General features: G+C 33.6%; 2 protein-coding genes across 6 annotated transcripts in view; both read right to left on the reverse strand.

Moving 5' to 3' along the window:
• LOC116336737 (homeobox protein prospero) overlaps positions 1–11996 on the reverse strand; it is a 70730-nt gene that overhangs the window by 32129 nt on the left and 26605 nt on the right. The window lies entirely within an intron of this gene.
• On the reverse strand, positions 4274–4801 carry LOC116336829. Its single transcript, XM_031760979.1, has one exon. It carries the CDS (start codon positions 4799–4801, stop codon positions 4274–4276), a length of 528 nt encoding a protein of 175 aa, XP_031616839.1.

The raw sequence follows: 11996 nt of genomic DNA on the forward strand, positions 1-11996 counted from the left end.
TTTTCACATCTTGTTTTTTCTTGCTTGAGATTCATAATCAACTCGGTTTTATTTTCATTTTGAATCATTTATTTTATATAAGTTAAGCTAAATACATGCAAACGTTAATTTTTTGTTCCCTCATTTTTTGCATTGCACTGCAAAAAATGCGATGGCTTTGATATGCATTCGAATCCGAAATGCATACACTAATCGCTTCATTTTCATAAGATTAACTGCAAAGTCATGATCAGTTAAGTTCGGGCTCCTTTTTTGTTTAAAAGCAGTAAGTAAATACTTCGTACACAATCGCTGTCACTTTCTTAGGTATTTTAATAAACAATCTCTTCATCTTAAATAAAATATATATATGAATATTTGTTGAACTGTGCGTGAGGGTTGGCAAGCTGGTTAGTTGGCATACATGTTTGTTAAATTGAGAAAATCCAGAGCGGAAGGAATGCCACTGCAAGTAAATAAATAAACAGTATATGAAGCAAACGCACTCAACTCTTGGTGGAAAATTAAAGCAACGATCAAACGTACCCAATGCCAATCTGAAAATGACTACAATAAAACAGGAAAGACGGAGTGAATCCCGTTACGGTGATACGAATGTACATAAAAAAAAACAATAAGCATTTACAAATACTGTTGCCTTTCACTGCGGTCGATTGTTCGTATCATCTGTATACAAAGGTTTTCACGATATACCCAGTCAGGATATATGGAAGGTGCATAACGCGCCATACCATCCGATCTCGTCTTGGATACACGGAGAAAAGCATACACTTCAAACCGTATGCTTGATAATGTGGCGTTTACGGAAGATGTGTTTGTTGATAGAATCAATGGTTTATAAGACAAATACTAAAACCCAACAGAAAAACCATTACACAAGTATCCAAACGAGTGAACGAGATGCAACGGTTGGCGAATGAGAGAAACAGAGAAATGAACGGAAATAAAAAAAACTCCGAGCCAAATCGAAGTGAGTGAAAAATGTGACGAAGAAAATTATGGGCAAGCGAGATAAGCAATGGAAAACTGTTCTCTCGTAGAGGACATTACGATTGCAACGATAACGAAGCGGTAGCAGCAGTCAGTCAGTGGAAGAATTGTGGCTCATATGCAACTGCACTTCAAATTGAAAATGCACGAAGTTGCATAAGTGAAAAATGGAAAACGAAACGGATGTCGACTTAAGAAAAACTATACAGTCTCTCTTGGCTTCTTTCCTCTCTCTCTCTCTCTCTCTCTCTCTCTCTCTCATTCGACCGCGTGCGCTCACACTCATTCCATTACACCCTACAAACTTTTCAGCATTTTCTAGCTTTAATGAATGATGTATGTCGGTAATGAAAATTCGCTTATTTGCTTTCCCAAATGAAATCCTTCGTTCATACTTTTCGAGTCGCTTACGCTTTGTAAGCATTGCATAGACATATTTTTTATTTTTCATTTAATGGGAACACAGAGGATCATTTACTTGGAAAATAGTAGGCATATAATTGTATAAAAAAAATTAAGATTCCGCATATGTTCAAGCAACAAAAAAACATACACACAACGAACGAATGAGGAAAAACCACTGATATGAAAATGAAAAGGAAATGAATATCTTTTAGACGATTCATCAGTTTTCTCTTTCACTTACATTTATACACATTCTCCCTCATGCACATATCTTTGTCGTTTTATCGTTACGGTTTTTCGTACCCGGCCTTCGTCGACATGCCAGCACAAAAAAACTTTGCAAACTGAGGAATGCATTTTGCCCCATTCATATGCACTTCTCTCACTCTTTTTTTATAATTATTGACTAAGATGTAATACTAAACAATTGGGTATAGGTTTTGCATATGAATGCATATATCATTTCTAGTTGAACAGTAAATCAAGATATATGGCAAAAGTGTTGAAAAAAAAATCTTCAATAGAACTGTTTCTCCTTCATACAAAAAAATCAACATCAAATAGTTGCTTGATTTTTCGCATCAATATCAAAAATCAAATGTTTGCTTTTTTTACGTGACTCCAAATTTTCCATTTTAAAAATCAACAGAATAGACTAGGGTGAATCACCACACATTCACAGACTTTCATTAATACATTTTACTCTCTTCATCTCTCTCTCTCTCTCTTTCTTTATTTATTTCGTTCAGCACTTCTCATAAACGGACATTGCTTTCTATATATATTTTTTTATATACCGACCAATTTTATATGGACTTTGGAACTATGCATAGATTTGTTCTTTCTAATTTGACGAACGTTTATGGTATTTTTGGAAAATAATTTCCCTTTAAAAAAAAATCGCGAGATTTGTCCATCATCAAAAGTTGAACACTTTGAATGATCTCTGCACAAGCATAAACTGAATTGAGTACATTGAGAGTTGTGAAAATGCATAAAATATAGGCAACTATTGAGCTGGACCACGCACAATATTATGCTTATTTTTGTTTTATGAAAACAAAAATCGGGTTGAGTGCCATTCGTCTGGTATATTAAAATTTTCTATGGTCTGTTTTGCATCTCCACTGTTTGGCATGAAAAAATATTGTAATCACTCCGGAAATATTTGACTTCGACTATAGGGTCCGATTGATTTTTAGAACAAACGAAAAAAATGAATTAGATATTTTTTTTTACTGACATCGCCTAAGATATATATAATATTTATTCACCGCCAAAACTGGCTGAATCTTTTGAGTTTGTACATAATTTTTATACATTTGTTTGGTGGGAAAAAGGTATGAATCAATGATACACATTTGGTATACATCTGATCACCATTAAAATAAATATTTCTGATAACTAATTAGCTACTTCTTACAGTAATAGCTAATAGTTAATAGTAAACTGTTCAAATTACCGTCAAACAGCAAAAAACACTTATAAATACTAAACATTTTCAAATTGCACGCGGTTACAATGAGTCAGAAAATAATTAATAAATAAATAAATAATTAAATAAATAATTTATATCTTTACAAAAATCACAATGTATCACATTAGATCGTTAAAGAAAACAGTGTTATAGTTAGACACCAATGACAAGTTAGAAAAATGGTCATCGCTTAAGGCTAAAAGTCGAGTTTTGAAAGTTGATCGTTTTGATTGCGTTGAAAATAGTTCGTAGACCTTATTTGACATTTTGCACATTTGGTTGATTGGTACTGATGGATTGATTTTGAAGTTCTTGTCATTGATTTTGAAGTACTCCACACATCTTAAGTTACGTCCATTTTGATTGCGGGCAATTTCAGTCTTCAGTGATGGGCAGTGAACGTTATTTTGCATCAAGTCGAAAATGAATAGAATTGATGCGTTGATACGGCGCCTTTGGAGTGATTGCATGTTTAGTTTGCCTAGGCGAGTACTGTACGATGAAATCCTGTAGTCATTTGAAATATTTGGATACTCCTTGAGAGCAAACATTGAGAATTGACGCAGGCACGATTCGGTTTTGTTCTTGTGTATATCATGGTACGGGAGCCATACCAAACAGCCATACTCCAAGATTGATTGTACGAGGGCGCAATATAATGACTTGAGAGTATTGACATCCGGAATATCGTAGCAAAATCTCTTTACGAATCCGAGTGCTGATGTTGCTTTGGCCACGATTGAATCGATATGTTTGATGAAGTTAAGTTTGTTGTCAAAGATAACTCCCAAATTTCTTTGTTCGCTCACTCTCTTGAATTTGTGACTGCCATAAGAGTAGGAACTTACGATTTGCTCTCTCTTTTTTGATATTGACATAACAGAGCATTTGTCAAGATTCAAATGAAGTTTGTTTGCTTCGCACCAATTTTTTAATTTATTGATTGCAACTTGAAGTTTGATACAGTCATTGGTGTTAGCGATTGAAGTTGCTAATTTCAAATCGTCAGCAAACAGAGAGATAAAAATGTCGTCATCTTTAATGGAATTAACAATGTCGTTGATGAAAAGCAGAAATAGGGTGGGGCCCAAGTGACTTCCCTGAGGAACTCCTGAGTTAACGACAAACTCACTTGACTCCATTTGCCCATATTTCACGAATTGACGACGATTTGACAAATACGATTTGATCCATTCAATTAAGTTAGGAGGCAGATCGAAGTTTTGTAGTTTTGAAATCAGAATCGAATGATCAACAATGTCGAATGCCTTACTGAAGTCAGTATAAAGTACTTCTACCTGCTTATCTTCGTTCACTGCCTTCATAGAATAGTGCAGGAATTCTAAAAGATTCATCGAAGTCGAGCGACCTTTCATAAAACCGTGTTGTTGTGGAACTATTTTATCGGCTACCATCTTGCTGATCTCCATTGGCGATCGTTGGCAATTTGGCAATGCACCGATAATTTTCAACGTTAGAACGTGATCCCTTTTTGAATATTGGTCCAACGCTGTAACGTTTCCATCTCGTAGGAAAGTGTCCAGTGGAAAGGGAATCATTGAAAATCATTGACAGCGGTTCGTATAATAAGCCAGCACAATTTTTAAGAAGGATTGGATGAATTCCGTCTGGTCCTGCGCCTTTCTTAGAGTTAATTTTTAGTAACTCGTCAAAAACAGAAAATTCGTTAAGAATGAAATTGTCAACGGAAGAATTTGTTTGAGTTGACGCTGGTGCTGTCGATTGAATTAGAGACGGTTGATTTGCAAAATTGTTTTTGAAAAATGTTGCAAACATTTCAGCTTGCTCCATCTTATCAACCGATGATTTGTCACCATAATGCAACGATTTTGGGTCACAGTCACTGTTTTTCTTCGTGTTAACAAAACGCCAGAACGATGTAGGGTCGGACTTCAATGAAGAAGTCATTTTGTCGACATACGAATTGTACAGTTCCATGTTAAGTTTGCTGTAATTTTCAAGCGCAAGCAAATAGTCAGAGTCATTGTTAGTTGACTTCGATCTTTTCCACTCCTTGTTCTTTTTATTTTTGAGAGACTGGAGTTGCTTGTTGTTCCACGGACATTTCGATGTAATCTTTTTCGTTCGAACAGGTACGAACTTTTCAATCGCCTCGTTAATAATTTGGTGCAAAATGTCGACTTTATGGTCAAGAGGCTTATTTGAAAAGTGTTCGGAAAAATCGATTTTGGCAAAGTACCTATTCATTGCAATGTAGTCGGCTTTAAGGAAGTTTCTAGTTGGAATTTGCTCTTGGGTTAAGTTATTTATGTGCCATTCATACGTCAAGAGAATAGGTGGATGATATTGTTCATCAATGGCAGATAAAGGCGGTGGACAAGAAACTTCGACGTTCGTGATATCTCACAGTTTTTTTGGCCTTGAATGTATATCGTTCAAAATGTACAGAAAAGTTGGTCTTATGAGTGTAAATGATTTCTTTTAGACCAAAAAATCTGTGTCTATACAATTGGAGTGATGGAAACATCAGGGATAAAGTTAATGGTGATGGTGTTGGTGATGGTAGTGGTAATCTAGAGGAGTTGGTTTTGAGCATACATCTAAAACAAAAGAATTCGAATAAGTGTTGGAAGAGCTATGTAATGCATGCGCTTTTTTCGTTAATTTGAATTTTATGTAAAATATCGACTATGTCCTATACATTGAAGATAAATGGTATTGATTGCCGTTGTATGCATCTATCCCCTGCAGGCATTGCAATACAACACTTCAAATACTTTATTCATTGCATACTATGATTGAGGCCTGTATTTTTTACAAAAGTGCTCCGATATGCATGATTTTGGACGTAAAATGTTTATTTGCGAGTTGATTTTTGTTTCTACTCGTTATGTTTTTAGCTCTTTCGTAATTCCGTCAGATACATCGATGCAATGTATGGCATTAAAAAAAAGAGAAGAGAGGATATATTATTTAAACGAACTGTACATAAAGTGATAAACAAATGAAAGACCCTTGCATTCGATGCTATTGATAGACTTACTCCCTCTCATTTTCTATATTAAAAAATAAACACGAGCCGTTGGTCATTTTGATTGATCAAAAATGAGTAAGAGAAGAAAATACGAAAAAACACGCACATAAAATCGCATATATTCACGTATACACATGAACAAAATGCTTGATTTTTCTGCTTGAAAGGGGGAAGGCTCTTTTGTAGACTTTTTTTTCAGCGAAAAAAGAGAGAAAATTTTAAAGGAATTTTTTTTGTCTTATTGTTACGTATATATGTGTGTGTGTGTGTGTGTGTTACGTTCTCTTTCATCAATTTGCCTAATTGAATTTTTTTCACCATAAAAGAGACTAAGTTCTATGCTCGGTTTTGTTTTCACAAAAATTTCAAGCGTCATGATCAAACCCGTTAGTTAAAGAATATCCAAATTAATTAGCAATCTGTACATACATTTCTTGATTTTGTGTTTGTGTGTAAATGTTTGTTTTTTTTTTAATGGAATGTTATCATGAAATAAAGTCAAAATACATTACATCACAATTGAACGTAATTTTGGCTGAGTTCGCGCATACGGTAAATACCTAGCTAACAATCAGATGTTATGGTTTCACTCGTTACAATTCAAATTCAGAAATAAAAAGAGAATATAAAATAAACATTTCGAATATCTGTCTGGGTTCTTTTTTCATTGTTTGAAATGAATGATCACTTCAACATGCATGCCTACGCATTATAGGTAACCTAAGAACCACGACAAAGTTTTACGTTTGGCCGACAATTGAATGAGAATAGCCAGGTGTTTGGAACACAAATGTTTCATTCCTTTCAATGTACAGTATGGCGCTTCATTCGCAGTTTTTTTTTTTTCATAATAAAAATGTGAATAGAAGCAGAAGAGATAGAGGGAAAAGAATGTGTTTGAATCGTCGAAATACAATAGTCAAAGGTACCAAGTCATTTGTTGTATCATATGGTTTATATAGACATTAGGTTGAAGAGAAGTGTGTTTGCATTTTTGTGCCACGAGCTAAAATTACATTCGTCGCACAGCTCGGAAAAAATTCCGTATGTATACATATATACGCTTATTTTTGTTTTGAGATATTTGTAGTTTGTTTTACTACTAGTGTTAGCATGCGTTTATATTAATACGTGGCATAACTACAACAATTACATTTATCACCAAAGCAAAGCGAAACATGGCCCGACAAGACGCGCAAATTCTCACTTCAATTCGTACAATATGCGGGCGATTTCACCTTAGACATTTAAGGTTCACAACAACAGCCGCTATTCTTTTTTTTTTCGAATAACTTTGAAATTCAATTTTACGCATATCTTTAATTTCTTATTTACAAAAAAAGACACACGACTCACGTCTGAAACATGATGTTATATGTTTTGCAAATCTATAAGTAACAGCGCTCGTGTCGAAAATAAAAGAATTTTTTTTTTCAAAGTGATGGATTCGAAAAACCAAATATCATTCAATAAAATGTTTCTTTCAAATGGAGGCAAAAACATTTGGTATTCTTATATTTAATAAATGCGTATCCATGGAGAGTGACGAATATATACCCATTTGGCCATTTGGATTGAACAATATGATGCGATTAATTAATCTATAACGGAGCACAAGGCGAATGAAAATGCATCTTAACGATTTTCATTTGAATAGGATTCGACTTTTCAATGCGTGCGCATTTCGTCTTCTTTTTATTTGAACACGTTCCAAAACATATGTTAGATGGTTGAATTAAACCAAATTTTGGTACGTTCTTTTAACCAGTATGATTGAATTTATACCTTATTTTGACTCGAGTTTAAACAGATGTGTGAAATAAAAAAATAAAATAGAACATCTTCAAAATTTCAATCGTTCAGATCAATCAAAACAGCAATTTCGGCAATTTAACGTATATATAAATAGTTGTGCTTCATAAAGATGATTTAATTTTCTTACGACACAATTAATTTATAATTACACTTCAAAGTCTAAATGCTCGAAAAAATTAAGAAAAAAACCTTGATTGAGCCATAATCGAAAGTTCTCGACAGCATTGTGTTTTAGTCGTCGTAGAGTTATCAAGCGGATATAGAACTAAAAATGCACAACGAATTCCAGTGGGCATACACGCACATTTCATGAAGATAAGAATCGATTATTGATTTAAATCCGATTAAAATTCAAGTTAATTGTGTATGCTTTAGTTTCTTATGAAAAATTTGACGTTTCCTTTAGCTATACTGACCGTTTGGTTTCATTTCAATTTGAGAGAAAAATGAAAGTTTTTGCATTGATTTATGTCTTTTTCCCATGATAAACAACAACTCACAGCTCATATTTCTCTGCTCGTATTTGTTGTTTCATATGCATCAAAATGAGAGACGTTCACTCGGAGAACCCATTAGAAAACAGTACGAAGAAAAACTAACAATAATATATACTCCAGTTTCTGTGGTCTTTGGCATAGAAAAAACAATTTTTGAAGTGTTATTTTTATTTTATGTTAAGCATGTATACGGGTTCACTTTAATCGATACTATACAAAATGAAATAAGAAATAATGAAATAAACAATGGAAGGGGACACTTTCACGAACCTATAATAAATTCACTGCATTGATACAGTCTTTTTTTTATTTCATTGTTATTTGTTTTAAAAGAAATACTGCCGTTAAAACTGTTGGGTTTTCTCTTGAAAAAATTTACATTTTCATAATCTCGGCGCGAATACTTAAGTTGACCTCCAACTACATACCATTTTTTATGAGCAAATTATTGTGTAAAAGAGAAGCTTTTCATCAAAAAAAAATAATAATGTAACTTATGATTACGTCGATTGTATAATAAGTGCCCGGATTTCTCAGCAGGTGACCTTCTTTCAAAAACGATACGAAAGGCAATTTTCTTTCACACATGTAAATCATGGTGATAAGCACACTTCAGATATTCTTTAGTAACTTATATTTCTTGAACATTCACGAGGCTAATAAACTGCAATGAGCATATAAAATTCTTGATGAGTTCGAAAAGAATGTATGTTCCTTCAATTTACAAATGCTATTCATTGTTGAGATTCTACTTGAAAATATTCTGCCTCTTATATTTTATCAATCATACAATGCGCCACACACACAATTCAATACCGAATCGAAACATGTGAACATACTATCATTTCATAAACTCAAAATGGGGGGCAATGTATTTCAACAGGCAGTATGCATAGTATGCCATCTGTATGTGGCGTCAATGAGATAAAAGGTCCAATTTCTTTTTATTTTAAATTGAACATCTTGAAATGCAAATACAATAGCATCTGCACACGTCACATATATTATTGAAAGTGTTTTGAATAATTTTCATTGGTGATTAACGGTGGAAATCGTCTTGTTTACATATCAAGAAATCACTTTTCAAATTTACCTAATTCCGAAATTGTTTGAAATACTAAAAACAATCAAATCTATCGAATGCCATCATCTGTTTACCATCGACAAACAATTGATTCCTATAACAATAGTTATGCTAAAGGTGTTTGACACGCAAATGTACTGAATAAAGATTCACCCACAAATATATTTAATATTATTTACAATATTATTACCGATGCATTTGGCTTTGTTCTTGCTTTGAGGTTGGCCAATCTTTTTTACGTTTTGCTTTCACCTTTATATTTGTTAATAATCGCATTTCTTTCTGATTTTGTGAGGAATGTGTTTCAACTCCCCCTATTTTTTTCTCTTTTGATTCAAGCCATGGCAATATTGCCAATAATGTTCAATTAAAATTTGAAAAGAGCAGCAATGTTTATATACACATGGAAAAGAAATTATTGACAGGGTGAAAAATATTGTATTGCCAAACACAAGCAAAAATAAACATAACGTTCAATCTCGAGGCCAGACAAATATTTAAAAAAACTCTTTCGATCTAATTATGTCTCGTGAGAAGAATGGACGTGTAGATTATATTGCAAATACTTGTATATCTAATATTGAAACACGGTTGTCTGAAAAAGATAAATGAATGCTTGAGAATAAGTATGATGTCTTTTACTCGCAATATATTTAGAATATTTACAAAAACAATTTTTTTTTTTCAAAGATTTATTTTTTTAGGTTCTAACGTATGCAAATATAGGGAGGACCTCAGGCGAAAAACCCTAGTAAATCGAAAAAAATTCTCTCAACAAAAACCCTAAAAAAAAAGTTTTTCATTCCAAACGGGTCAAAATTGATAACTGCAGGGGCTTCAAAATCCCTAGCATAATAATTTGCAAATCGAAAGGTTTTGTAGGTGATATTAAATACGACCTATACTACCTGATGCGAACCTATGTTTATTGTTAGACACAAAAAAGAAACAATATTTTTTTACCGATATGTTTTCTTGTTATCAGTAAAAGTTCCACATTTGGTCTTACCCATTCAAATCAGAATCGATTGAGGCAAATGTTTGCTATTGATGCAAAAATACGCTGGGTAATATGTATATACCTATATATCGAGCCAATGAAGAGAGACATACTAACTTATGGCATATATTTTATGGAAGCCCTTGTACTAGTATCCATTTAACAAGCAAGTAGTTCGTGAACACCACACAACGGACACGAATCTGATTTAAAAAGATGAATTCACTTCATATATTTATTTTTATGCTTCGGCTTTATAATATTTGTGTTTATGCCTTTTTTTGCCTACAATGATACCTATAGTCTTGAACTATTTATATATAAAAAAGCAGAATTAGCTTGGCGAATTCTTAGATTGCTTCACTCCAACGCATATTAATATGCCTTTTGTTAGTCTATGACGTGTGCCACCAGTTACATTTTCCGAAGCTCATCTCTTGCATTGATTGTTATTGTAACATGTTTGTACCCAATTTGAAATCAACAGAAACTGCACAATGCATAAATGCATTCATGTTCACTCACTTACTCTGTCTAGTTCAAAATAACCGGAGTAGTTGAAATATAATAAGCAAATTCACAATCACATATTTTCACAGCCTTAATTGAAAGTACGTTTTTTCAGTTAATTTGTTTATGTTCTTGATGTAAATAAAAAAAAATCAATATAGCGGAAAGCCATGCATCATTGTACGGCAATCTGTGTTTGGTATTCGTCTCGTTTATTCGCAGTCAAAGTTAAAAAATGTTGAATGATTTCAACAATTTCATTTTAACCATTCGGATGCACGGGTCCAGAGAACAAGTCAATTTCATGGAATATTGACGGCTTTTAAGAGTATTCGTCTTTGTTAAATACGTAAGAGAATGCATATGCAATGCACGTACTCGTAACATAAAAGTTAGCATTGACAGATTTATTTTTATTATATGCAAGTCAATAGCTTTACATCAGTTAACGGTGGATGAAAACTTATTATTACTTGCGACAACAAGGTCCACCCGATATATATTAGGGTGGGTCAATTTTTTTGCATCAAGTCCACATCGCGATTCTGGTTTTATGGGTCATAACAAGCATTTTTGCCCATATGTCTAAAATGAATCTCGAGCCTGCGGATTTTTCTACGTAGATATTTTCCAAAATATTTAAAAATCGACGGAGATATTGCATTGAAAAGGCAAAAAAATATTATTTTTCTCTAGCCAAATGTGTTTTCGGGGGTTTTCGGGGTCGAGGAATCCATTTTTGACATTTATTTTGCGATATAATAACGTTTTGATACGATTTCCATACAAAAACTGGCAAAAATGGTCATTTTCTTCTTTTTTTTCCAATTTTTTTTTGTTGATGTCGATTTTATCATTGGATCAAAAAATTATGTTCTACAAAGTTGTTCAGAATGATGAGAGAAATTTTTTGGGTCAGCTGCCCTCCAACTCCTCTCACCCCCTAGGGGGTCAGGGGTCATAACCCCTCAACCCCTGATTTTTTTACTTGAAACCCAAAAATTCGGCTTCAGCATGCCAAAAAACCTTCAGAAAGTGTTTTTTCCAGATGTCCTCCGAGTCAATTTTCACAAAATACGCAAAAAGTAAGATCCCCCCATTTGGGGTCAAATACTATGAGACTATGGGGTATTTTGTGAAAATTGGCTTGGAGGGCATCTGGAAAAAACACTTTCTGAAGGTTTTTTGGCATGCTGAAGCCG

This window comes from Contarinia nasturtii, unplaced genomic scaffold (genome assembly GCF_009176525.2).
Source record: "Contarinia nasturtii isolate CC-2019 unplaced genomic scaffold, AAFC_CNas_1.1 Cnas_scaffold_187, whole genome shotgun sequence".
In the NCBI taxonomy this organism is placed as follows: domain Eukaryota; kingdom Metazoa; phylum Arthropoda; class Insecta; order Diptera; family Cecidomyiidae; genus Contarinia; species Contarinia nasturtii.

Coding starts and splice junctions, on each gene's coding strand:
- LOC116336829 (XM_031760979.1), bottom strand. CDS start 4,801: ATGACTTCTTCATTGAAGTCCGACCCTACATCGTTCTGGCGTTTTGTT.